This window comes from Rhinolophus sinicus, chromosome X (genome assembly GCF_036562045.2).
Source record: "Rhinolophus sinicus isolate RSC01 chromosome X, ASM3656204v1, whole genome shotgun sequence".
NCBI classification, from domain to species: domain Eukaryota; kingdom Metazoa; phylum Chordata; class Mammalia; order Chiroptera; family Rhinolophidae; genus Rhinolophus; species Rhinolophus sinicus.
This window is the reverse complement of record NC_133768.1, coordinates 73,279,467-73,305,461: the sequence shown is the minus strand read 5'-3', so window position 1 is coordinate 73,305,461 and position 25,995 is coordinate 73,279,467. Positions and strand designations below refer to the sequence as shown.

At 38.0% G+C, this 25,995-nt stretch overlaps 1 protein-coding gene across 2 annotated transcripts in view; it reads left to right on the top strand.

Annotated features, from left to right (window-relative positions):
* The first annotated feature begins 575 nt into the window (after nucleotides 1–575).
* RBM41 (RNA binding motif protein 41) overlaps nucleotides 576–25,995 on the top strand; it is a 63,951-nt gene continuing 38,531 nt past the window's right edge. The window contains exons 1-6 of one of the 2 annotated variants that reach the window (XM_019717706.2): nucleotides 576–879; nucleotides 1,110–1,254; nucleotides 4,810–4,926; nucleotides 5,315–5,507; nucleotides 5,781–5,985; nucleotides 7,781–7,852. In XM_019717706.2, the coding sequence (XP_019573265.1) occupies nucleotides 1,247–1,254; nucleotides 4,810–4,926; nucleotides 5,315–5,507; nucleotides 5,781–5,985; nucleotides 7,781–7,852 (595 nt within the window). In that variant the 5' untranslated portion in view covers nucleotides 576–879; nucleotides 1,110–1,246. The remainder of the gene's footprint in view (nucleotides 880–1,109; nucleotides 1,255–4,809; nucleotides 4,927–5,314; nucleotides 5,508–5,780; nucleotides 5,986–7,780; nucleotides 7,853–25,995) is intronic. The other variant, XM_019717707.2, reaches the window with a different exon arrangement.

Below are 25,995 nucleotides of genomic sequence, written 5' to 3'. Positions count from 1 at the left end.
GCTGTGCTAAAGGGAATGTGCATTTATGATTTCAAATGTATCCTCAGGTTACTTTCCATAGAGGTACCAATGTATGTTCCTACCAGCATTGAATTGAGAGTGCCTATTTCCCCACAATCTCAAGCGTGTTGTCAAACTTGTGGATCTTTACAAATCTGGTACGTGAAAAATGTTATTTTAGTGTGCTTTTTAAAATAATTTTTTTTAAAAGAACAGTTTTAGGTTTACAGAAAAGTTGCATAGTATGGAATTCCATATGCCTCCACTCAGTTCCCTTAGTGTTAACATCTTAACCTATCTCTGGTATTTTGTAACAGTAATCAACCTCATTATTAACTAAAGTGCATAGTTTATTCATATGTCCTTTTTTTTTTTCTTTTTCCTAGGGCTCCTTTTCTGTTCCAGGATCCCATCCAGGATACCACATTTCATTTTGTCATCACCATGTCTCTTTCAGTTCCTTTGGCTGTGACGGATTCTCAGACTTCCCATGTTTTTTATGATCTTGACAATTTTGAGGAGTACAGGTCAGGTGTTTTACAGTCAGTGTACTTTGAGATTTCCATCTCACTTATGAGATTAAACATCTTTCTTTTCATATACTTAAGGATATTTGTATTTCCATTTCTGGGAACTCGGAGCCCATGCTCTTAATCGCTATGCTGTACATCTCTCTTGATTCACCGTAATTATCCGTAAAACGGTCACGGGCCTGAATACGTATGGATTTCTGATTCTTACAACATAAATGTCTTGTGTGTAAGCCTCTGTTACAGATAGAGGAGAACCATTGGTATAAGTGAGGTCATCAAACTGTGTCTGATCATTCTGGCTACACTGCAGAGGATGGACCAAAGGCTCCACTTGAAACAACAGGAGGTTAGTAAGTCTTTGAAAGCAGAAGCAGAGCTGATGGGGACACAACTGAAGGAAATTGGAGGCACCAGGATTTGGTGATACTGAATGAGTGAGTCAAGAAGTCAAAGGTGACTCCTAGGTTTATGAGCTGGATATTTTGGTTGTTGCCTTTAACCTCTACAAGAAACTCGAGAGAAATACTTGAACAATTGACAACATACCGGTTACTGAATACATACTTTCTCTTTCAGTATTTTAAGTTCTGCGCTACTACAATTCCCAGAGCCGCGCGCTCCACCACAATCCCCTTCGAGTCTACCGCGCAGAGTTCTGGGAGTTGAAGTCCACGGCCTATTTACCCAAGTTAGAGATAGGGGCCTGTGGAAACATGAAGAGGTAAGGGTTTGTCTGAGAACAGGCGGCGACGGAAGCTCTGTTCTACCATTTAACTTTTAAAATGGCTTGTAGTACTTTGTGTTTGGGGTATGTCACGTTGTCGGGATGCGGTTTTGTGGGAGCGGGAAGACAAAGGAGGAGGGAGGAGGGGAGACAGGCTAGACAGGCCTGCAAGGGGAAGTTCAGGAAGGGCCGCCGCCGCTGCGGGTTCCCGTACGAATGCCCTTCCAGCCCAGCCATCTAGGCCACGGCGCCGGCCCCGGGAGCTGGACAGATGCTGTGGCTTCTTTATGTTTCAGACAGACCCACCCAGGTGAAAGGGTCTTGGCGGACAGATGCCCAGCGCCGGAGAAACCCAGGCCAGCTCCTTGTCCCCCTCACCTCCACCCTGTTCTCAGAAAAGATGCTGTGGGTGGGCGCCTTTATTTGCAGTGTTTGTGTATTAAAGGAGACTTGCTCAGGCCCCAAGAGCATGTAGCGCTTTCAAATCTTAAAGTAAGCAAGTATGCTTTGTTTCTACAAATTTAGAAGGCAAGTACGTACAATACCTATTCGGTGTACTAGAGGAAAAGAATGGCACTGCTGCAAGCAGTTCCCCCTACTGGTTCTGCAGGAAATGGCAGCTTTAACTTGGGTCATTGTTGAAAGCGAGCTTCCCAATTATTGATAGCACACGAAGCGTTTTTAAAGGATCCTTATTAAACTACTTTTGTATTTACTCTGCAAGTAGAATAATCTCTCTGGAATAGGGCGGTGGGTGGGCTCTATTAAAATTCTTACTGATACTGCTCTCTTGCACTGTCAGTTTCTGCATCTTTTAAAAACTGTTTCTGATTTTCCCTGCCTCAAAATGACTCTTAAAAAATGTTTCTTATGATATATTTCATACATGAAAAATTATATATATAGATATACATATTTATATAGATATAGTTTAAAGAATGATAATAGACCCACTACAAGCTTTAAAATTGGAACATTACCAGTACCTTAGAAGTCCCCAGTGCTTCTTGATTGCTTCTCCTCCCCCCTTCCCCCTGAGGGGACCAGTATCCAGAATTTTGTGGTAAACATTCCTTTGCTTTTTTAAAAAACTCATTTTACCACTTAGGAATTTATCCATAAACAAAATGTTGCTCGTTTTATCCATTTTTCAACTTTATATAAATGGACACATATGAATTTTTCTGGGACTTGCTTTTTTTCACTCAGCATTTCTTTTTGAGATTCATGTGTACTGATTTATTTAGGTATGGTTTATTCATTTCAAAGCCACTTTAAACTTAGCAAGAACTTTCAGAATTCTAAATAATGAAACTAAGATACTTAAAAGGGATATTTTAAAACCCTAGGCCTTAAGATACTTAAAATTTTCCTGAAATACCTCTTAGTCTTTCTAGGGCATGAGAAGCTTGCTTGTAATTACGGGGGGTACTTTTCCTAGGCCCCAATAGTAAAGGGCTATTTTATAAGAAAATCATTTTAATATTTATTTTCCTCGTGGAGTTAGCTCATTTTTTTGTTTTTGTCTTTTATAATCTGTTGTTGCCTACTTAAATGGTTTTGCTATTTCTTTAAACTCTAATAAGAGTTTTCAATTATTTAGAGTTAGTTAGCTCATGTTATTAGCATTACCTAGATTTCTACCTAGGCTATAAAATGTTGTGACCCTTTTCATATTTGTTTCTGTGCTCTCTCCTTTGGAGATCTGTTTCACAGCTTCAGACCCTGACAATACAGATGACTTGAGATTTACATGTTCAGCCTGAGACTCTCATCTATGCAACAATTCTCACATCTCTCACTTTCCTTTTAGCCAATATCACTTATACTGTCACCTCAGACTCAATAAGTCTTTGAAGTATTCCTGGTACTTCATGCTGGTGTTGTCAGTTGTAATAGGTAGTTGACTCAACATGACTAAAACAATACTGACTTTCCCTTCCCCAAACCATTTATTTCATTTGGAGCTTCCTCTTTCCTTCATTGATACCCTCGTTCTCTCAGTTTCATAGCTTGAATTTGGGGGTTATCTTTGACTTCTCCCTTACCCCTACCTTACCTCCTTATGCTTGATACATTTAAATAGTTTTCCACCTAGTTCTTCTGGTTTCCTTCCTATTAATCCACAAGGCATGTTATAACCACATTCTTTTTCCTAAACCATCACTTGTACCGTGTTACTTAGCTGCCTAATAAATTACATTCTAATACCTATATATTAAGGTCCAGGCTCCTTAGTTGGTATATTTAAGGCCATTCACAGTTTGAGTCTTAATTACCCCTCCACAGTTATCTCCCAGTCCTTTCATACATGAATGCCAGCTAAATTGAACTTCTCATCCCCCAAAACATCTCCTTATACTTGCTCTCCCTGTTCTTTCCTTCATCACACCCAGTCCTTCAAATGCCAGTTTAAGAATTACCTTTCCGAAGTCTTCATTTACCGTCTAGCTCCCAATTATCTCTTCTGTAAACTCCTGATTTGGCATTAGAGGTCAGACAATTAAGTTCACGAACTCATCCTAGAAAAAGTGCTACATACCTCATTGCTGAATATCACTACAGTCACCTTCAGAGTACTCCCCTTGGGAAGCTATGCACCGACGCTAGCGCCTAGTCCACCCTTCAAAGCAATTTTGGAACGCTTTTTCTGGAATGGCCATCAGAGCTGTCATCGTATTACCCTTGATGTCCTGAATGTCATCAAAATGTCTTCCTTTCAATATTTTCTTTATCTTCGGGTAAAGAAAGAAGTCATTGGGGGCCAGATCAGGTGAGTAAGGAGGGTGTTCCAATATAGCTAGTTATCTGTTTACTGGCTAAAAACTTCCTCACAAACAGTGGTGTGAGCTGGTGCATTATTGTGATGCAAGAGCCATGTATTATTGCAGAAAAGTTCAGATCGTCTAACTTTTTCATGCAGCCTTTTTAAATAGTAAACTTGGTGAACTGTTTGTTCATTTGGTACAAATTCATAGTGAATAATCCCTCTGATATCAAAAAAGTTAGCAACGTCATTGCAACAAAGTTTGCGAACTTAATTGTCAGACCTCCTATGCTTCTCTGTATTGTTCTCCTCTCCTCCCACCCTTACCTTCCCCTGACCTCTCTCTCCCACCCACCTCCCTGCGATGCACACACACATAACACATATACACATATATATTCCCTCTCCCTAAGTAAATTTCAAGCTGTTTGAGGATAGGGACTATGTCTTGAATATCTGACTCAGTCAGTACCTTACACAGTGTATTGTGTTTAAGTAGGTATTTAATAAATGTTTGCTGAATGATAAAGGGCAACAAATTGTTCAAGAAGGATCTTTGAACAAATGGGGTACTATTGATAGATAATACAGGTAAAGAATATATTTGGAGATTTCACTGTCTCTTCTACTTCTGTATATATTCTCTTTTTAATTAAAATTTGTTGGGGTGACAATGGTCAACAAAACTATATAGATTTCAGGTGTGCAATTCTATAATACATCATCTATATATTGCATTATGTGTTCACCACCCAGAGTCAGTTCTCCTTCCATATCTACTGCAGGGTAAACAGCTGTGTGAAGAGTGATGAGCATGTCTTGGAGGAGTTGGAAACGGAAGGGGAGAGGCAGCTGAAAAGCCTCCTTCAGCATCAACTTGATACCGCTGTCTCCATTGAGGAGTAGGTATTGATTTTGCCAAGAGGTAGAGTATCATAGGCCCTTATCTCCAGGTGACAGACCCCAGTTTACTTGCCTCTCCTTCTACTGTTTTTCCCCAAAAGCAGAAACCATTTTCATCTTTTTACTGTTAAAGCCTCAGTACCTAGCACACTGATGCACAGTAGGTACTCGAGAAATAAAGACTTGATTCAGTCATTTCTTAGTCCTGGATAGTGGTGGGACTGTTGGCGGAGTTCCATGTTGTTGCAGTGGTGCTTCAGCCTAGAAATAGGACATGAGATAAAAATTGCCGAGGAGTTTCGTTGTGCCTCTTTTAATGGTGAGCCCCATTTCTGTGAGTTGTGGTAACTTGAAGATGTTCTGACTCTCTTCTTGCGTGCTTTGCAGATGTGTGTCTAAGAAAGAGAGCTTTGCTCCTGGTACTATGTACAAGCCCTTTGGGAAGGAAGCAGCCGGGACTATGACTTTGTCCCAGTTCCAGATACTGCATGAGAAGGACCAGGAAACTGCTTCTCTCAGGGAACTAGGGCTCAATGAAACAGAAATCTTGATCTGGAAGAGCCATGTTTCAGGTGAAAAGGTGAGTGGGGCAATTTTTTTTTTCTGGACAGTCAAGGGCAAGATCTGTTCATTTGGCAGAGAACCTTTTAATTTTCAGTTCTCACAAAACTGAGCTTTGCGTCTGAATCTTTGGTTTCGAGAATAGAGACCATGGTAAAAGAGAAGCTGTCGCTTGCCTGTATAAATGCTCATCTCTGGGCCCTGATCATCTTCTTTCTTACTTGAGGCATCAGACCATCACTTTCAGGGTGTGTCCCCTATGATATATGCCATCTCATTTCTCTGGTTTCAGAGGACGAAACTGAGGGCAACCCCTGAAGCAATACAGAATCGTCTTCAAGATATTGAAGAAAGGATCTCGGAGCGTCAGCGCATTCTTTGCCTGCCACAGAGATTTGCAAAGAGCAAACAGCTGACCCGGCGAGAAATGGAAATAGAAAACTCCTTATTTCAGGGAGCTGATCGTCACTCCTTCCTTAAAGCTCTTTATTACCAAGGTATGTGCTCGCCACTGACTTTGATATGTTCTTTCACTAAGAGAGAGATTTAACTTCAGGGCACTAAATATGAAGAGTTAGTAAAGGGAGTAGAGGAAAGACGAACTATCACTACTCTTGAGGAATGTATAGTCCTGTGAGAGAGACATATATGTTGAGAGTTAGTTGCAGTTCATCATGGAAATGATTATTATAGAGATGCAAATAAAATGCTGAGAGAGCACCGAACATAGAGCACCTAAGTCTAGTTGGAGAGTCAGGAGTTGGCATTTGTATTGAGTCTTGACGGATCAACGGACATTTGCCAGGTAAATAAGGGGGAGAGGGCGTTACAGATACTGGGTGAATAGGAGCAGGATTTGAAAGGACCTGGTGTGTCTAGGGAACAATGAAAAGTTCATTATGGTGACGGTAGTATAAGACATAGCAGGGGATGATGGGAGATGACACTGGAAAGGTGGGTGAGGCTAGATTATAAAAGGTCTTTAGGCTGAACTATAAATTAGCACAAAATACATAGATAAATGGTCTGTGTCTTAACCAGAAAGAATGAGTTTAACAGATAAGTTTTGCTAGACACTTTGGAAAGTGCACAGAAGTTTAAGAAATGATTCCTGACTTTGCGCCAATTACAGTCTGGTTGGAGAAAGAAACATGACATTTAGTAACAATGCTACGTACAGTTATTAAGTGCTGTAGGAGTTCAGAGGAGGGACAGGCCACTGTGCATTGCCATGGCTGAAGGAGGCCTCTCAGAGGAGGTAAGATTTAAATGCTTTTTTAATACTGCCTTTTCTTTAGGGAGGAGAGGGAAAGGCATTTCAGTTGCAGCAGACGGTGTGAGCAATATGGTGCGTTTGGGGGTGTTGTGATAGACGAGGTAGCTAAAAATTTTGACCTTTCTTTGGTGGGTAGTATAGACCTACACAGTTAGTTATTTGGTTAGTTACTTTGGCTGTGATTAAAGGTTTTTGAGCCAGGAGTAACATGATGAAAGTGATATTTGAACATGATCAGGATGGTGACCAAGAAACAGGATGAGAGAGGAAGAACTGGAAGCAGGGAGAGTGATGTAGGAGGTATTACAGTCATTTAGCCATGAAGATCTGGACTAGAATGATGGCGGTGGATTTGGAAAGGGAAGTAGGCATGGTTATGAGACAGTACAAAGGAAGAGTTGGGAAAACTTGTTGACTGAGACTGAAGGAGGAGGGTCAGTGGAGAGGAGTATGTCAGAGGCAGTCCAGGTGTTTCAAGGCTGTGTGACTTAACACTTGGCAAAATGAAGAATGCTTTTATGGAGAAATTTTGAGGAAAGGTGATGAGTCTGAGTTTAAACATGTTGAATTTGTGAGAATGGCAGGATCATGAAATGCAGATAATGACGAGGCAGTTAGAAATGCAGCAGTGAAGCTCAGGGGAAGAGGTCAGAATGTGATCTACAGACTTGGGAATCACCTATGCTGAGATGAGAGGAATAGCCTTTTGTGCAGAGACATTATGGCATACTGATTAAGAACATAGGTTGTGGAGGCAGACTGCCTAGAAAATCCTGGTTCCCCACTTACTAGCTATCTGATTTGGGGCAAGTTACCCCTCGATGCTTCAGTCTCTTTCTAAAATGAGAATACTAATAGTACTAGCTGTATGGCAGGATCCTTAGGAGGAGTAAGTGAGGTAATCCATGTGAGTCACTTAGAGCAGTGCTTGGTATTTGGGGTGGGGGTGGGGGCGGGTGGTGTGTGAATCTGTTCTGTTTCCTATCTTTGAAACTCCTTGCTTTAAACCTTCACAGCATACCACAAAAAGACAAGTGCAGACAAGTACATGACCTCAATGAAGAGGAAGATAAAATTAGGCACAAAAGGCAAGTCGAGAGTTTTCTTACAGTGTTAGATTTAGGAATGTGACCTAGGGTCCCAGACTTCTAACTTGAGTGCTTATTTAATTCCATATCCAGTATATGACAATGTTTATAGGAAATGATCCAGAGGGAGCATATTATTCTGATATAGACTATTAAAGAGAGGAGTTAGTAGAAGTTGTAAAGCTTTTACATTAGTGTTATTGATTTTTTCTCTGTACTTTTAAGTTATTATACCAGACATGAAACAACCTTAATAATTTTTAGATCATATTTCACAACTAATTCTGGATATTTCTATTAATCAGTAAAGTGTAACTATTTATGATGATGATGATGATGATATATAGCTAATATTTTCTTTTATTTTTTAAATGAACTTACAATAGAATTGCCTGATTTTTTGTGGGGTGTACAATTCTGTGATTGTAAATCATGTAGATTCATGTAATCACCACCACAATCGGGATAGAGAACAGCTCCATCACCCTAAAACTTCTTCATACCGTCCATTGATAGTCACCCCCACCTCCACCCATAATCTCCAGCAATCACTGATCTGTTTCCCATCAGTGTAGTTTTGTTTTGTAGAGAATGTCATACAAATGTAATCACACAACATGTAATCTTTTAAGGTTGGCTTCTTTCATTCAGCGTTATGCCTTTGAGATTCATCCAAGTCGTGTGTATCAATAATTCATTCATTTTGCTTGGTAGTGTTCCATTGTGTGGACGTTTCAAAGTTTGTTTATCCATTCACCCATTGAAGTGCATTTGGGCTGTTTCCAGGTTATGGTGATTATGAATAATACTGATAATGAACATTCTTGTACAGGTTTTTGTGTGAACATCAAATTTTTATTTCTCTAAGGTAAATATCTAGGAGTGGGATTACTGGGTCAGATGGTAAGTGTTTGTTTCACTTTATAAGAAACTGCCAAACCATTTTCCAGAGTGGCTGAATCATTTTGCATTCCCACCAGCAATGTATGAGAGTTCCAGTTGCTCTACATCTTTGTCAGCATTTGGTATTGTTGGCATTTATTTCAGTTATTCTATTAGCTGTGACATGGTATCTCATTAAAGTTTTAATTTGCATTTCCTTAGTGGCTAATGATGTTGAACATCTTTTCATATGCTTATTTGCCATCCTTATATCCTGTTTGCTGAAGTGTGTTTAAATCTTTTGCTGTTTTTTAATTGGGTTGTTTATTTTCTTCCTGATGACTTTTGAGAGTTCTTTATATATTCTAAACGCAATTCTTTGTTGCATATCTGATTTGCGAATATTTAGTCCCAGTCTGCAGCTTGTCTTTTCATTCTCTTAACACTGTCTTTTGCAGAGCAGTCTTTTTTATTGTGGTAAAATATAACTAACATAAAATTGACCATTTTAAACATTTTTTTAAGCGTTTAGTTCTGTGGCATTAAGTATATTCACGTTGTTCTGCAACTATCACCAACGCCCATCTCCAGAACTTTTTCATCTTCCCAAACTGAAACTCTGTCCCCATTAAACACTTAACTCCCTACTCTTCCCTCTCCCCAGGCCCTGGCAACCACCATTCTACTTTCTGTCTCTCTGAATATGACCCTTCTAGGTAGCTCATATAACTGGAATCATACAGTGTTTGTCCTTTTGTGTCTGGCTTATTTTGCTTGGCATAATGTCTTCAGGGTCATCCGTATTGTAGCATGTGTCAGAATTTCCTTTTTAAGGCTGAATAATATTCTCTTGTATGTGTCTACCATAGTTTGTTTAAACTTTCATCTTTCAGTGGACACTTGTGTTGCTTCTACCTTTTGGCTATTGTGAATAATACCTCTATAAACCTGGATGTACAAGTATCTGTTCAAGTCCTGGCTTTCAGTTCTTTAGAGTGTATACCCAGAAGTGGAATTGCCGGGTCATGTGGTAATACTGTTTAATCTTTTGAGGAACCACCATGCTGGTTTCCATAGAAACTAATACCATTTTACATTCCCACCAGCAATGCACAAGGATTCCAATTTATTTTTATTTTTATTTTTATTAATTGAAGTTTATTGGGGTGACAATTGTTAGTAAAGTTACATAGGTTTTAGGTGTACACTTCTGTAATGCATCATGTATATATCACATTATGTGTTCACCACCCAGAGTCAGTTCTGATTCTATCACCATATATTGATTCGAATTTCTCCATATCCTTGCCAACATTTATTTTCTTTTATTAGTTATATATATGTATATGTATATGTATATATGGTCATATGGGTGTGAAGTGGTATCTCACTGTGGTTTTGATTTGCGTTTCCCTAATGATTAGTGATGCTGAGCATCTTTTCATGCGCTTTTTGGCCATTTGTATATCTTCTTTGGAGAAATGTCTATTTAAGTCTTTTGTCCATTTTTTAAAAGGGTTGTTTGTTTATTTATTGTCGAGTTGTAGGAGTTCTTTATATATTCTGGATATTGATCCCTCATCAAATATATGATTTGCAAATATTTTCTCCCATTCGATGGGTTGCCTTCTCACTCTGTTGATAATGTCCTTTGATTCACAAAAGTTTTTATTTTTTTATGAAGCCAATTTGTCAAGTTTTTCTTTTGCTACCTGTGCTTTTGCTGTCGTATACAATAAGTCACTGCCAAATCTAATGTCATAAAGCTTTTCACCTATGTTATCTTCTGAGAGTTTTAGCTCTTACATTTAGGTCTTCTGTCCATTTTGAATTAATTTTTGTATATGGTATAAGGTAAGGATCCAACTTAATTTTTTGCATGTTAATACTTAGTTTTTTCTAGTACTACTTGTTAAAAAGACTGTCCTTCCCATTGAATGGTCTTAGCACCCTTTCTGAAAATCATTTGACCATTAACGCGAGAGTCTATTTCTAGGCTCTCCATTCTGTTCCGTTGATGTATATGTCTGTCTTTATACCAGTACTGCACTGTTTTAATTGCTGTGGATTTGTAGTAAGTTTTCAAATCAGGAAGTGTAAGACCTCCACTTGGTTCTTCTTTTTCAAGATTGTTTTCATAATTTGGAGTCCCTTGAGATATCATATAAATTTTAGCATGGATTTTTCTATTTCTGCAAAAAATATCATTGAGATTTTAAAAGGAATTGCATTGACTCTGTAAATCACTTTGGGTAGTATTGACATCTTAACGATAGATATCAAGTCTTCAATCCATGAACACGGGATGTCTTTGCATTTATTTGTGTCTAATTTTTCTCAATGACATTTTATAGTTTTCAGTGTACAAGTTTTTTGCCTTAGTGTAAATGTTTTCAATTTTGATACAATCCAGTTTGTCTGTTTTTTCTTTCATGGATCATGGGTTGTGTTTGTTCATGTCTAAGAACTTTGTCTAACACCAGATTATGAAAAATATTTTTCTTTGTTTTCTTCTAACAGTTTTATAGTTTTATATTTTACACTTAGATCTATGATCCATTTTGACTTTATGTTTATATAAGGTGTGAGGTTTAAGTTAAAGGTTCACTTTTTTGCCTTTGAATGTCCAATTCCAGCAATAATTGTTGAAGAGTATTCTTTCTCCTTTTACTTACCTTTGCATTTTTTTCAGAAATCAATTGACCAGATATATGTGTTAACAATTCACATCATAATTAATGGTGAAAGGCTGAAATTTTTCCCCCAATGTCAGGAATAAGACAGCGTTGTCCACTTTCGCCACTTCCATTCACAGTGGAATGAAATTGGAAGTCAATAATAGGACATATAGGAAATTTGCAGATATGTGGAAATTAAGCAACAGTCTACAGAGTAACCAATGGACCAAAAAAAGTCACAAGGAACATTAGAAAATACTTTGAGATGAATAAAAATAAAACTTGGCATATTATAACTTATGAAATGCCGTAAAAGCAGTATTTAAGGGGATTTTTTAAAAATTAAAGTTTATTGGGGTGACAATTGTTAGTAAATTTAAAGGTGTAAATGCCCATATTATTAAAGAAGAAAGATCTCAAATTGATAACCCAAACTTCTACCTTAAGAAACTAAAAATTTGTCCAAACCCATAGAATGTATAATACTAAGAGAGAACTGTCATGTAAATTATAGGCTGGGTAATTATGATGTGCCAATGTAAGTTCATTATTTGTAACAGATGGACCACTCTCGACGGGAGATACTGATAATGGGGGAGACTGCATGTGTAGGGATAGGGGAGTGTTTGGTTTTGCTGTGAACCTTCAACTGCTCTTTAAAAAATTAAAATTAAAAAAAGAAACTACAAAAAGAATAGCAAACTAAACCCACATCAAACTGAAGGAAGGAGATTAATAAAGGTTAGAGTCAAACATAAATGAAATAGAGAATTAAAAAATAGAGAAATTCAAACCAAAGGTTGGTTCTTTGGATAGATCAACAAAATTCATGTCCTTTAGCTAGACTTACCAAGGAAAAAAGAGAAGATTCAACTTTCTTATACTTTGCTCTACTTGATTCTTTTTTGCATGGAATATCTTTTTCTATCCTTTTACTTTCAACCTTTTTTAAATCTAAACTGTGGACAGCAACTAATTAGATCAGGTTTTCTTTTTTTTAATCCATTCTTCCAATTGAGCAGTGTTTAGTTCAAGTAGGATTTACATCTGCCATTTGCTATTCGTTTTATATATGTCTTGTATCTTTTTTATTCCTCTATTCATTTATTCCTTCATGTTAAATAGGTGTTTCCAGTATTTCATTTTAATTAACTTGTCGCTTCTTTCACTATTTTTTTTTTAGTTATTCTCTTAGTAGTTGCCCTGGGGATTATAATTAACATCTTAGCTTAAACACATTAGTTTGCATTAATACCAACTTAATTTCAAATATTCAAAAACTTTGTTCCTGTTTTGTTCTGTTCTCACCTTCCTCCTCTGTATGCTTATTGTCATACAAATCACATCTTTGTAGATTTTAAGCCCATCAGCAGTTTTATAATTATGGCTTTATGCAATTATCTTTTGTCTTTTAAGTCAGATAGGACAAGAAAAAGAGTTACAAAGACAAAAACATATATACTGTCTTTTATATTTACCTATGTAGTCAATTTTACTAGTGCTCTTTCTTGGTGTGTATTTGAGCTACTGTATAGTGTCCATTTATTTCTGCCTGAAGACTTCCTATTGTTTTTCTCATAGGGCAGGTCTTCTCGTAATGAATTCTCTCAGATTGTGTTTATCTTGGCTTGTTTTAATTTCTCTTTCAGTTTTATAGTTTTTTGCCTGTCATTGAATTTTTTGGGTTGGCATTCTTTCTCTTTCAACACATCAACTATATCATCTCACTGCCTTTTGGCCCCTGTAGTATCTGTTGGGAAGTCAGCTGTTATTCTTAGGACCCCTTTGTCCATGATCAGTCTCTTCCCTCTTGCTGCTTCCAAGGTTCATACTTCACCTTTTGCTTTTGACAGTTTGGCTGCATGCCGAAGTGTCTCTTGGGACAGACTCCAAGTAGGTCTGTTTGAGTGTATCTTACTTGGAGTCTGTTGAGCTTCTATGATGTGGAGATTAATAGTGTTCATCAATTTGGGGAAGCTTTCTGCCATTAATTGTTCAAATATTCTTTTTGCCCCTTCCTCTCCGTCTGAGATTTCCATTATGCATATGTTGGTATGCTCACTGGTCTCCCACAAGTCTCTCAGGCTCTGTTGTTTTTTCTTCATTCTTTTTTCTTTCGTCTTCTCAAATTGAGTAATCTTCCTCAGATAAGGTAGTCAACATATCTCCAAGTTTGCTGATTCTTGCTTCTGTCAGCTCAGATCTTCTATTGAGCTTCTCTAGTGCATTTTTCATTTCAGTTATTGTATTTTTCAATTCCAGAATTTCTATGTGGTTCTCTGTTATAATTTTTTTATCTTTATTTTTATTCCTTATTTGGTAAGGCATTCTGGAACATCCTTTAGTTCTTTATACATGATTTTCTTTCATTGTTTGAAGAACTTACAATAACTCTTGTAAAATTTTGTCTGAGAAGTCGAATATGCTTCCTCAGGATAGTTTCTATCAAATTTTGTATATGGGCCGTACTTTCTTATTTATATTGTGGGATTTTTTGTGTGTTTTGTTCTTGTTTTTTTGCAGTGTCTTCATCTTAACTCAGACTGCTGTAACAAAGTGTTGTAGACTGGGTGATTTATAAACAATAGATTTATTTCTCACAGTTCTGGAAGCAGAGGCTAGAAGTCTGAGATCAGGGTTCCAGCACGATCAGGTTCTGGAGAGAGTCCTCTCCTGGATTGCAGACTGCTGACTTCTTGTTGGATTCTCACATCGCAGAGAGCAGAGAGGGGAAGCAAGCTCCCTGATGACTCTTCGGAGCGTGCTAATCCCATTCCTGAGGTGGAGCTCCACCCTCATTACCTCATCTATGACCTCTCTGGTCGCTACCTCCCATTACCGTCACATTGAGGGGTAGGGTTTTTCTGTTTGTTTGTTTTTTGTTTTTTGTTGTTGTTGTTGTTGTTTTTAAAGCACCATCTTTCTCCCCCCAATTTATTTATTTATTTCCCCCTTCTTCCAACTCTCCTGGCACTCTGGTTCAAGCCGTTGTTTCTCAGTCTAGTTGTGTAGGACACAGCTCCCTGGCCCATGCTGGTATTATGAGCCCTACGCTCCCCACGGCTGACGCAGTCGGTCACCAGTCGTCGGTCGGATGCTCACAGCAGCTCTTGCCGCCTGCCGGCCGCTCATGAAAACTGCCGCCCATTCACACTGGCCACTAGCCACTCATGGCAGCACACGGTAGCCCGCAGCAGCACTCAGCAGCCCATGGCAGCTCACGGCTGCCCACAGCAGCCCAGCTCCAGGGAGAGCTGTTGTTCACAATCTTAGCTGTAGAGGGCGCAGCTCACTGGCCCATGTGAGAATCCAACCAGCGACCTCTGCGTTAGGAGCATGGCGCTCCAGCCACCTGAGCCACCAGGCCAGCCCGAGGGGTAGGGTTTTAACATATGAATTTGGGAAGGGGTCACAAATATACAGTCTTCTAACTTTTTTGTTGAAAATTAGACATTTAAAATAATACAATGTGACAACTCTGAAAATCAATCAACCCACCCCACCTAGAGTTTGTTGTTGTTGCTATTTATTTGTTTAGTGACTTTAGTGGACTGAGTCTATAAATTTTTAATTCTTTGTCATGTGTAGCCACTGAAGTCTCAGTTCAGTTAGCATAGTGGTCTGTTAATGACTGGAGTATTCCTTAAGTGCCTTCAACCAAAAAGTCTCCCAGCCTTTGCCAAGGGGCCGTGTGTGTGTGTGTGTGTGTGTGTGTGTGTGTGTGTGTGTGTGTTTGGTCACTCAATACTCCGGCAGTTTTCAGCTCTGCCATAGACTTCACTTCCTGCTTGCACAGACCCTCACAGTCAGCCAGAGGAGAGAGATTAATGACTTCTTAGGCCCTAACTTTCCTGGGCATACACATAGCACTGTACCTGTCCGTTACCTTCTAGAGTCCCAGTAATATGTGTGAACTTCTCAAAGCCTGATATGGACATCTTGTTCTGCATTTTTTTCTTTTTCATTTAAGTTATGGTAGGAACTTACCATGAGATTTACCTCTTAAACTTTTAAGTGTACGATGCAATATTGTTAACTATAGGTGTAATATTGTAGGGCAAATCTCCGGAATTTAGTCATCTTGCATAACTGAAACTTTATAACCATTGAGTAGTAACTCCCCATTTTCCTCTTCTGCCAGCCCCTGGCAACCATCATTATATTCTCTGCTTCTATGTGTTTGATTATTTTTGTACCTCATATAAGTTGTATCATGTAGTATCTATCCTTTTGTGACTGGCTTATTTCACCTAGCATAATGTCCTCAAAGGTCACATATAGCAGGATTTCCTTCTTTTTTAAGGCCCATGGTATGTATATACCACTTTTCTTTATTCATCTGTCAATGGATGTTTGGTTGTTTCCACATCTTGGCTGTCGTGAACAATACTGCAATGAATATGTGAGTGCAGATATCACTTGGAGACCTTGATTTCAATTATTTTGGATAAATGCTTATAAGTGGGATTGCTTTATCATATAGCATTTCTATTTTTAATCTTTTGTGGAACCTCCATACATTTTGAAAATTGTTTATTTTTTTCAGTTACATTTGACATTCAATATTATTTTATACTAATTTTAGGTGTATAGCATAGTGGTTAGACAATTATATAATTTATGCAGTGATCCCCACAATTAGTCTAGTATCCACCAAGCACTACACATAGTTGTTGCAACATTGTTGACTATATTCTTTATGTTGTAATTTATATCCCCCCGTGACTATTTTGTACGTACCAATTGGTACTTTAATGCTTTCCCCTTTTTCACCCAGCTTCCCAACCCCCCTCCATACTGTTTTTCAAAGCAGTCACACCATTTTACATCCCTACCAAAAGTGTACAAGAGTTCCAGGTTTCCCAGATCCTTACTAAGACTTTTTTTTTTATTCCCATTGTGGTTTTGATTTGCATTCCTTGATCATTAGTAATGGCAAGCACCTGTTGGCTATTTCTGTATCTTTTGTGGAGAAACATTTACAGTAGTACCTCGGTTTTCGAACGTCACTGTTGATGAACATTTCAGTTTACGAATGCCGTAATCCTGGAAGTAAATGCTTCGGTTTTCGAACATGCCTGGGAAGTTGAACATTTCATGTGGCTTCCGCCGAGTGCAAGATCCTGAGGCCTAGTTGTCGGCTGTTTCAAACATTTCAGAACTTGAATGGTCTTCTGGAATGAATTACATTTGAAAACCGAGGTACCACTGTATTCAAATACTTTGCCCACTTTTTAATCAGGTTTTGTTTTTTATGCCATTGAGCTGTAGGAGTTCCCTATATGTTTTAGATATTAACTCCTTATCAGATATAAGGTTTGCAGATATTTTGTCCCATTCTGTAGGTTGCCTTATTGCTCTATTGTTTGTTGCTTTTGCTATGCAGAAGCTTTTTAGTTTAATATAGTCCTACTTACCTCTTTTTGCTTTTGTTTTCCATGCTTTTGAGGTTATATCCAAGAACTCATTGCCAATACCACTGTCAAGAGGCCTTTCCCCTATGTTTCCCTCTAGGACTTTTAGAGTTTCAGGTCTTAATTTTAAGTCTTTAATCCGTTTTGAATTGATTTTCTGTGAGTGGTGTAAGATAAGGGGCACCCTTGTCAAAGGTCAGTTGACCATATATGTGTGGCTTATTTCTGGTTCTCTAGTCTGTTCCACTTGTCTATATGACTGACTTTAAGCTAGTACCATACTGTTTTAATTGCTGCATCTTTGTAATATGTGTGAAATCAGAAAGTGTGATGCTCATTCCCTATATTTCCTTTTAAAGTTTTTTGTCAGCCTCTTGTTAGCCACACTGATAATGTCATTCCAAGCAGCTGCAATGTTAATCCTCATTGATTTGTTTTGAACAAATGCCCAAGGGATGGGCTTTTCCCACAGGGTGAGATATGAACCAAGTGAAAAACACCCTCAAATGGAGCTTTTCATTGAGGTGCTGATGAAGGAAATTTCTGTGAGTACCGGGATCGTGTCTTACAAAGAATGGAAGCACAGACCAAGGAGTGGCGAGGAGTTGCAAAAGAGGATAGTTTATTAAAAGTAAAGAGTTGCAGCTCTCGAAGGACAGGGGGTCCCAGACCGGGGTGCCCAAAGTGGGACAAAAAGGCTCTTATTTTTATATCTTCCCTTGTCTGCTTGGAGAAGGGAGCGGGCGCCTTCTAATGGAATTCTTCTATCAGGGTTTTTGTTTTGTTTTGTTTTGTTTGTTTGTTTTTGTTTTTTGCCCATCCTGAAGGGATTAACAAAATAACCCATTCCCATCTATCAGATCTGTTCCCTTTGGCCAAAAGGGATTTACGAGATAGAGGCCCCGTTACATTTTGTCTTGGAGTGAATGAGCCATTTCAGAACCTGGAGTTTCAGGATATGGCTGTCTTTGTTTATTTTACCAGGGACCTTCCTGTCTACCTAACAACAAGCTAACTAACCTATCTCAGTGCTAGACAAGTGAAACAGTGACAGTTCTCTTAGGTTGGGGTTTTGAGGGAGCTCCAGAACTGCTCTGCTTCCTCTGTCATCAGTTAAGCTACTGTTTTTTACCACAACCATAGTTTCGAGATTGTTGGTTTACAAGGCTACTGCAAAGGTGGAGAGAGGGAGGGAAATGGGATTATGGAAAATTAAAATGCAGCAAATCTTCCTCTTAGTATTGATACTTGGCTGTTTTTCTTAAATAATTGTTCCTCATATTGTTGCAAGCCTTTATTTAATTTCCAGACTTATCAAAAGTTTGATTTTGATAATATTTGCCAGTGTTCTTCTGCTTTTATGGAGGAGCAGATTTTCAGAGGTCCTTACTCCAACATTCCAGAAATATTTTTTCTCTGTTTTACTTTTACCCTATGTTATATTTGAAAGTGAGTTTCGTATATTTTTTAAAAGAGTGAGTTTCTCATGGAATGTAGTTGGGTCATTTTTTTCATTTCTGTATTGAGTTATCATTTACATACCATAAAACTCACTCATTTTAAATATACAATTGAGCGATTTGCAGTAAATTTACAGAGTTGGTCAGCCAACACAACAGTCTGGTTTTAAAACATTTACATCACCCCAGAGATTACTCTCAGTCCATTTCCACTCCCAACCCAGGCGGCTACTCACCTACACTCTGTCCTTATGGATTCACCTATCCTGGACATTTCGTATAAATTGAATTGTATAATATGTGGTCTTCTTTAAATTCACACAATGTTTTAATTATGTCTAGAACTAGCACTTTTCCCAGTACTGAGCGATTTTGTGTGCCAGCTGAGCACATCTTCAGCAGTCAGCCAGGCAGTTTACAATTTTATTAGCCTTCACTTTCTCTTTGCTCAGAGACTCAAGATTAGTCAGAGGTGAGAGCTTAAGACTTTTTCAGGTCTTTCTTGAGCATTCACAAAGCTCTGGCCATGTGGACGTCCCTATGCATGTGTGTGGCCTGCTAGATTCCTAGAAATAATATTGGAGCTTTTCAGAGCCTCCTAAGGACATTTCATTTCCCAGGATTTCCTTCCAAGCTTTTTGGTTAACCTATTGTTTGCCTCAACTCAGCAACTGCCTCTGATTGTTTTTGACAAGAGTTGTGGGGGGAAAGGCTGGGTGAGCTTTGAGTCAGGCCAGATGAAAATAGCATTGCTTATGGGATCTTCCAGGGAACCAGAAGACAGGTCAAGTAATAAAAATTATCTGCGAATGGTGCTTTGAAGGAGCTCCAATCCCATTCTTCCTTCTCCAGTGGCTGCCAGGCTGCTGGTTTCCACTATGATTTGAGGTGGTTGGTTTTCAAGGTTACCACAGACCTGGGAGAGAAAGATGCAAAAAGGGCATGTTAAAATGCCACAAAACTTAGTATTCTTACTGAGATTCAGCTCAGTAATAAATCTTGATTTTTTTTTTTCTTGAGTAAATGTTCCCCAGATTGCTGCAAGCCTTTGGTTAATTTCCAGAGTTCTGAAAAAGTTGGTTCTAACAGTTTCTGCCAGTATTGGTCATTGCTTTTATGGAGGAGAGAATTTTAGGGGGTCCTTACTCTGCCGTCTTCACTGATGTCACCTCTCTGATGGCATCTCCTGAAGCTTAAAAGTTTGTGATTTTGATGAAGTCTTTATTACTAATATTTTTTAAGTCACTTCTACTTTCAACCCTGTGACTCCGATTTCTTTCTAACCCAAGGTCAGCAAGATTTTCTCCAATGTGTTCTTCCAGAAGATTTATACTTTTAGCTCATACCTTATGCTTTTAGCTCATGTAGGTCTATGAACCATTTTGAATTAATTCCTGAATTACATGTATGGTGCAAGGTTAGGGCTACATTAATCTCTTTGCATATGGATGTCCAATTGTCTTGGTACCTTTAGTTGAAAAGACTGTCCTTTCCAATTATTAATAAAATGTCTTTTTTTACTCATTCTGTTTACTTTTCAGCAATTTGATTAGGCTGTGTCTGGGCATGGGTCTTTTGTTATTACAAATTCGGGGCTTCTTACCTATTCCACCTGCTACCGTGTACTTTTCACAGTCTTCAAATGCTCCAGACATTCTAGATTTTATAACTGTATTCAGTGAGAGGTACAGGATGAAGTGTGCTTACTTCATCTTATCCAGAAACAGAAGTCCTAATGGCTAATAGTTTTTGAAGGCCTATTTGTGCCAGTCCTTATGCTAATAAGCATTTTGCACATTAACTCATTTAAACCTTACAATATCCCTATGAGATAGTGGCAGTATTATACCCATTTTACAGATAACAGTTGAGCTTTTGAGGGGATAAGTGACTTTCTCAAGATCAGTTATTAAATGGCTGTGCTAGGACTTAAATTTAGGTCTGTTCTTATACGTGTGATATTGATCATGTCACTTGCATATGTGATTTGAAAATACTTTTGGTTTATTAAATGTGATTTTACTATATCTTGAGATAAATGTTTTGGGGCGAGTAACACATTTCCCATTTTCTAACCTTAAAACAACATATATTACCTCTAAAAATATACTTCCTCTGGAATCTTAAACTCCAGTATATTACTCTGTGACCACAACCTTTTTTTAATCCTTTTGGCTCTCAGAACTCTCTTAACACACATTATACCATGTCTTCAACCCTGTTGAAATCTTCCAATTCCTTGACCTTTTACTTTTCTTCCAATCTGTCATTCCCTTCTTGTCTTCTTTTCCTTCCACATCTCACTTAGACTCCACCATCCATTATTTACCCGGGTTCTTGCCAATAAATCTTTCTCCTTGTTTCCTTGTCTATGAATCATACCCACCCAGCAAAACCTCAATTCTGAATCAATCCAACTAATTGCCTTCTTTATTTCTGCGTGGTGGCTTTTGAGCACTACTAGAAAAAAAATCAGATAACTGTTGATTAGCACCTCTACAAGTTTCTCATCTCTGGTATTGTCTAGAGCCTTCCTCCGCGTTCAGCAATCTCTCTCCTAGTTCCTAGTCAGCTCTCTGTTTCATCCCTTACAAGTACTATTTGAGATCTTCATTACTCTTTCTTATTCTACTGTTTCACTATTTTTAGCAGTCTTCCTTCCTACTTCAAAGGAAACACTGCCATCCGCAAGAACCTTCTTCCACTTTCTGCCTGAGGCTACTAATGCTGCATTCTAACCCTCATTTTTTTCCATTCCAATTCAGTGCTAAGAAAGTCCTTACTGCCCAAGGTTAATCTTCACACATTTGTTCTGGATCCTGTCCCTCTTCTTTCCCCAGGGACCTCAGTCAATGATCCTCCATATTGCTTCTTTCCTTTCAGGATTTTAACATGATTTGTACCATTTTCCATTTTCCATGGTGTACATACTCCTACCATGAACCATCTTTAAAAAATGATAAAAACAAAAAATTCCCTTCAATTGTTTAGCAAGCAGTAGATTTAGATCCTCTCACTTCACTATCTACAATAATATCAATTTAAAAAATGAAATGTAAAAATTGAAGCCCCTAAAGAGAATAGGATTAAGTACATGTTAATATTTTTGATATCCAAATGGGAAAAGGTGTTTTTCCAATCTTTAATGAAAATTTTCAAATACACAAAAAAGCTGAAATAATTTTTATCACAAACATCCATTATATCACCGACTACATTCTACCATTAATAGTCTACTTTATCACATATCTGTCTGTCCCTCTATCCATCTGTCAACATATCTTACTTTATTAATGTATTTAAAATAAATTGTCAACGTAAATACATGCCTCCCCCTAAATATATCAGTATGCATATTGTTAGTTAGAATTAAATATTTACATTTTTCTTTGATGTAAAATTTGCATGCAGTCAATGTGTATATCTTTGTAGTGATGTGTTGGTAAATGTTTAGTAGCCAGCTTTCCTGGAGGGAAAAAAAGGCTCTGATTTGTATCATTTGCCAGCTTTTATGGTTTATACACTCCTACCATGGCTGATTTTAATTTACCAATGTATTATCACTGAATATGGAGTTGGGAAGAGAGGTGCAAATCATTAACCCATCTCCAGCATACCACTGCATGAGGTGTAACCTAACCTCTTCCATCACTGCAGAAACTTCCATCATACTTCTTAGTAATTCCCACCCCTACCCTCCCAGAGATGACTAGTATTTTAATTTTTTTCACTATAGATTAGTTTTGCGTATTTTAGAACTTCAGATAACTGAAACCGTACACTGTGCATTCTTTTCGTAAGGCTGCTTCAACTGGGCATGACCTTTTTGAGATTCATATCATGTGTATCAATAGTTTTTCTTTATCACTGTAACAAAATTTCTTGAGAGAGTTTTCTGTAATCACTATTATTTTTTCTAGGGCTGTCATAACAAATTACTACAAATCTAATGGCTTAGAACAATAGTTGCTATTGTTCTTTTAGTTGCTAAAAAGTCTGAAATGAATGTGTTAGCAGGGCCATGCACTTTCTGAAGGCTCTAGAAGAAGATCCTTCCTTGTCTTTTAGCTTCTAGTAGTTGCCAGCATTCCTTGGTGTTGTAGATGCGTCATTCCAGTCTCTGCCTTCATTCTCACATGGCAGTCTCCTCCTGTGTCTGTGTCTCTGTCTTCAAATGGCCTTATAAGGACACCAGTCTTGGGTTCAGGGCCCACCCTAATCCAGGATGACCTCATCTTAACTAATTACATCTGCAAAGACCCTATTTCCAAATAAAGTCACATTCTGAGGCTTTGAATGGATTTGGATTTTGAAGGTGTGCTATTCAACCTAGTGCAATCCTCCCTCTGGCCTCCAAAAATTCATATCCATCTCACATGCAAAATACATTCATTGCATCACAACATCCCCCCAAATCTTAATCTATTCCAACATGAAGTCTAAGTCCCAAATCTCATCTAAATATCATGTCAAAAAGTCCCAAGTCTTATTATCTGAAGCAACTAAATGGGGTGTCCGTGAGGCTCTGAGTGTGTTCCATCCTAGGGCAAAATTCTTCTCTGTCCAGAGATCTGCGAAACTCAACAAGTTATCTGCATCCAAAATACAGCGGTGAGACTGACATAGGATAGGCAATCCCATTCTGAAAGGGCAAAAAAGGAAGGAATGCAGGGATTACTGGTCTAAAGCAAGTTAGCAGCCTAGCACAGCAAATTCTGTTAGGTTTCAAGGTCTAAGAATAGTGAATGCTCTGGGCTCAGTGCTCTGTCCTCTGTCCTCTTGTTCTTTGGGCCCTCTGGTACAGCCCCACCTTCTCAACCTTGCATGGTAGCTGCAGCCCCATCCTCTGGCTTTTGCATCAATGGGTTTGCTCTCGGAGTCATGCTTCCTTCATTTTGTCCTGTCTGTATCACTTTCACACCAGGCTGGCATTGTTTCTGCTGGTAAAAATTCTCAAAAACTTGTCTGTCTTACGTATGTCAAGAATTTGAAACCATTAGCTATGAGTGCTCTCCACAGATCCTTTCTGGATAGCCCCTTCTCTCTATTCCTGGCTTCTACTAAGGTGGTTGCTTGGATCCATGAGTCACACACCTAATCTCTTCAGTGAAAGTTTGTCTATCCACACCACTGGCCCTGTTTCCAGAGCACATTATCTTAGATGGATTGAAAATTCTCCAGATCATCGAATGCTGGTTCCTTTTTAAACAGATCCTTCCTCAATTTATTTCTCTCTTCTCTCATTTTATTATAATCATCTGAGAGAAACCAGGCTGCATCTTCCACACTTTTCTTGGAAATCTCAGCTAAATATCCAAGTTTATCACCTATAAGTTATACTTTCCACCCAAAAACAGAACTCAATTTAGTCAAGTTTCTGCCACTTTATGACAAAGATCGCCTTTCTTCCAGTGTCCAGTAACATGTCCATCATTTCCTTCTAAGGCCTCACCAGAATAAATTTTAATGTTCATCTCTCTAGCAACATTCTGTTCATGATGATGATATATATATATATATATATATATATATATATATATATATTCTCTAAGATGATAAAAGCTTTCTCTACTGTCCTCTTTCCTTCCTCCTGAGCACTCACCAGAACCGCTAGTATTAATATCCTTACTTCTACCAACACTCTCTTCAAAGCAACCAACATTTTGCTGTCAGGCAGCTCAGAAAGTCTTGCAGCCTCTACCCATCACCGAATTCCAAAGCCACTTCCACATTTTTAGGTATTTGTTACAACGGCACCCCATTTCCCAGTACAAAGTCTGTATTAGTTTACTAGTCTTTAGTAAAGTGCTATTTTCTTCAGCTTTCTATTTTAAAACATTTCAAACGTGGAGAAAAATTGAAATAATAGTACACCCATATCCTTCACCTGCATTTCCCAACTGTTGGTATTTTGCCACATTTACTTTACCTCTCTCCTCCTCTACAGGAGAAGGTGTGTAGTTTGTTTATTGCTAAACTATTTGAAAGTACGTTTCAGACATTAAGAGTTTTACTCCTAAATACTTCATTATGTATCTCCTAAGAATGTAGATATTCTCCTATATAATCACAGTATTATGATCTCTCTTAAAATATTAAATATTCCTACACTAATATTATCTACTATACAGGTTGTAATTAAATTTCTCAATTTCAAATCCAGGATGCAATCAAGGATTACACGTTGCATTTACCTTGCTTTAGAACAGTTCCACTGTCTTTGTGTCTGTCTGTCGGTCTTTCAAGACATTGATATTTTTCAGGAGCCTGGGTCTGTGTTGTTTGTTTCATTGTGGTTTTAATTTCATTTTCTTGATAGCTTATAAGGTTGGAGACCTCATATTTATTGACCATTTGGATAGCCTCCTTTATGAAATGGCTACTTGATTCTTTTACCCACTTAGCAAATGTGGAAATGTCCGTTTCCTCCCTGAATGTTTTTGCATCTGTCTGTATCTGTATCCAGATGGAGTCTTGGTTCAGAGGTCACTTTTGGCATGTATCAAAGCAGTAACTTAGCCCCAAAGCCCTGAGATGTGGCAGAGCTCAGTGCTACTACTTACTTTCAGTACTGCAACAAAGAGGGAGCTAGGAAAGTGTTATGGTTGTATGTCCTGAATATTCTATCTCCAAATCGCTTCTCTAATCTTACATGCATTTCTTATAAATTTATACAAGTTCTTTTTTATTGTGGATACTTACTCTTTGTTGGTTATATGTGTTGAAAATGTCTATTTCCATGCTGTGGCTTATCATTTCACTGCATTTATGGTGTCTTAATAAATAAAAGTTATTCATTTTTATGTAATTAAAATGTATTAATTTTTTCCTTTTTACTTAGTGCTTTCTGTGCTTTGCTTAATAAAGCCTTTCCTACATAAGCTCAAGAAGATTGTGTTCTTTTTTCTAAAAGCTTTATGTTTTTTTTTCTTTCACACTTACCGTGTTTCCCCGAAAATAAGACCTAGCCAGATGATCAGCTCTAATGCATCTTTTGGAGCAAAAATCAATGTAAGACCTGGTATTACATTATATTTATTATATTATATATTATATTATATTATATTATATTATATTATATTATATTATATTATATTATATTATATTATATTATAGTAAAATAAGACCGGGTCTTATATTAATTTTTGCTCCAAAAGACTCATTAGAGCTGATTGTCCGGCTAGGTCTTATTTTCAGGGAAACACGGTATATCTTTAATCCACCCGGAATTGAGTTATGTCTATGGTATGAAGTGGGGCTTTACTTTATCTCTTTCGCTCTCTTTTTTCTGTATAGATCACCCTCTATTCCGACACTATATTTTGAAAATGTTGTTCTTGAACTGTTATTGTATTGCGAGCTCTGTTAAGTATCAGATGTTCATGTATGCATGGATGTTTTTCTGGGTTCTCTCTTTTGTTCCTTTGATCTTTTTTGGCTATTGCAAAATTAGTATCACACAGTTTTAGTTTTTTAAATGTCTTGATATCTGGTATAGCAGAAGAACAATTTCTTCTTTCTTGTTCTTCAAGTGTTTTGTCTACTTTTGACATTTTGCTTTATCATGGCAATTTTAGAATCAGCTTGTCACACATACAATCTCTCTCTCTGTCTCTGTCTCTGTCTATCCCTCCCTCCATCCCTCCTTCTCTTTCCCTCCCTTTCTCATCCTTTCCCTCCCTCCCTCCTCTCTCTTGCTCTCCTGTAAT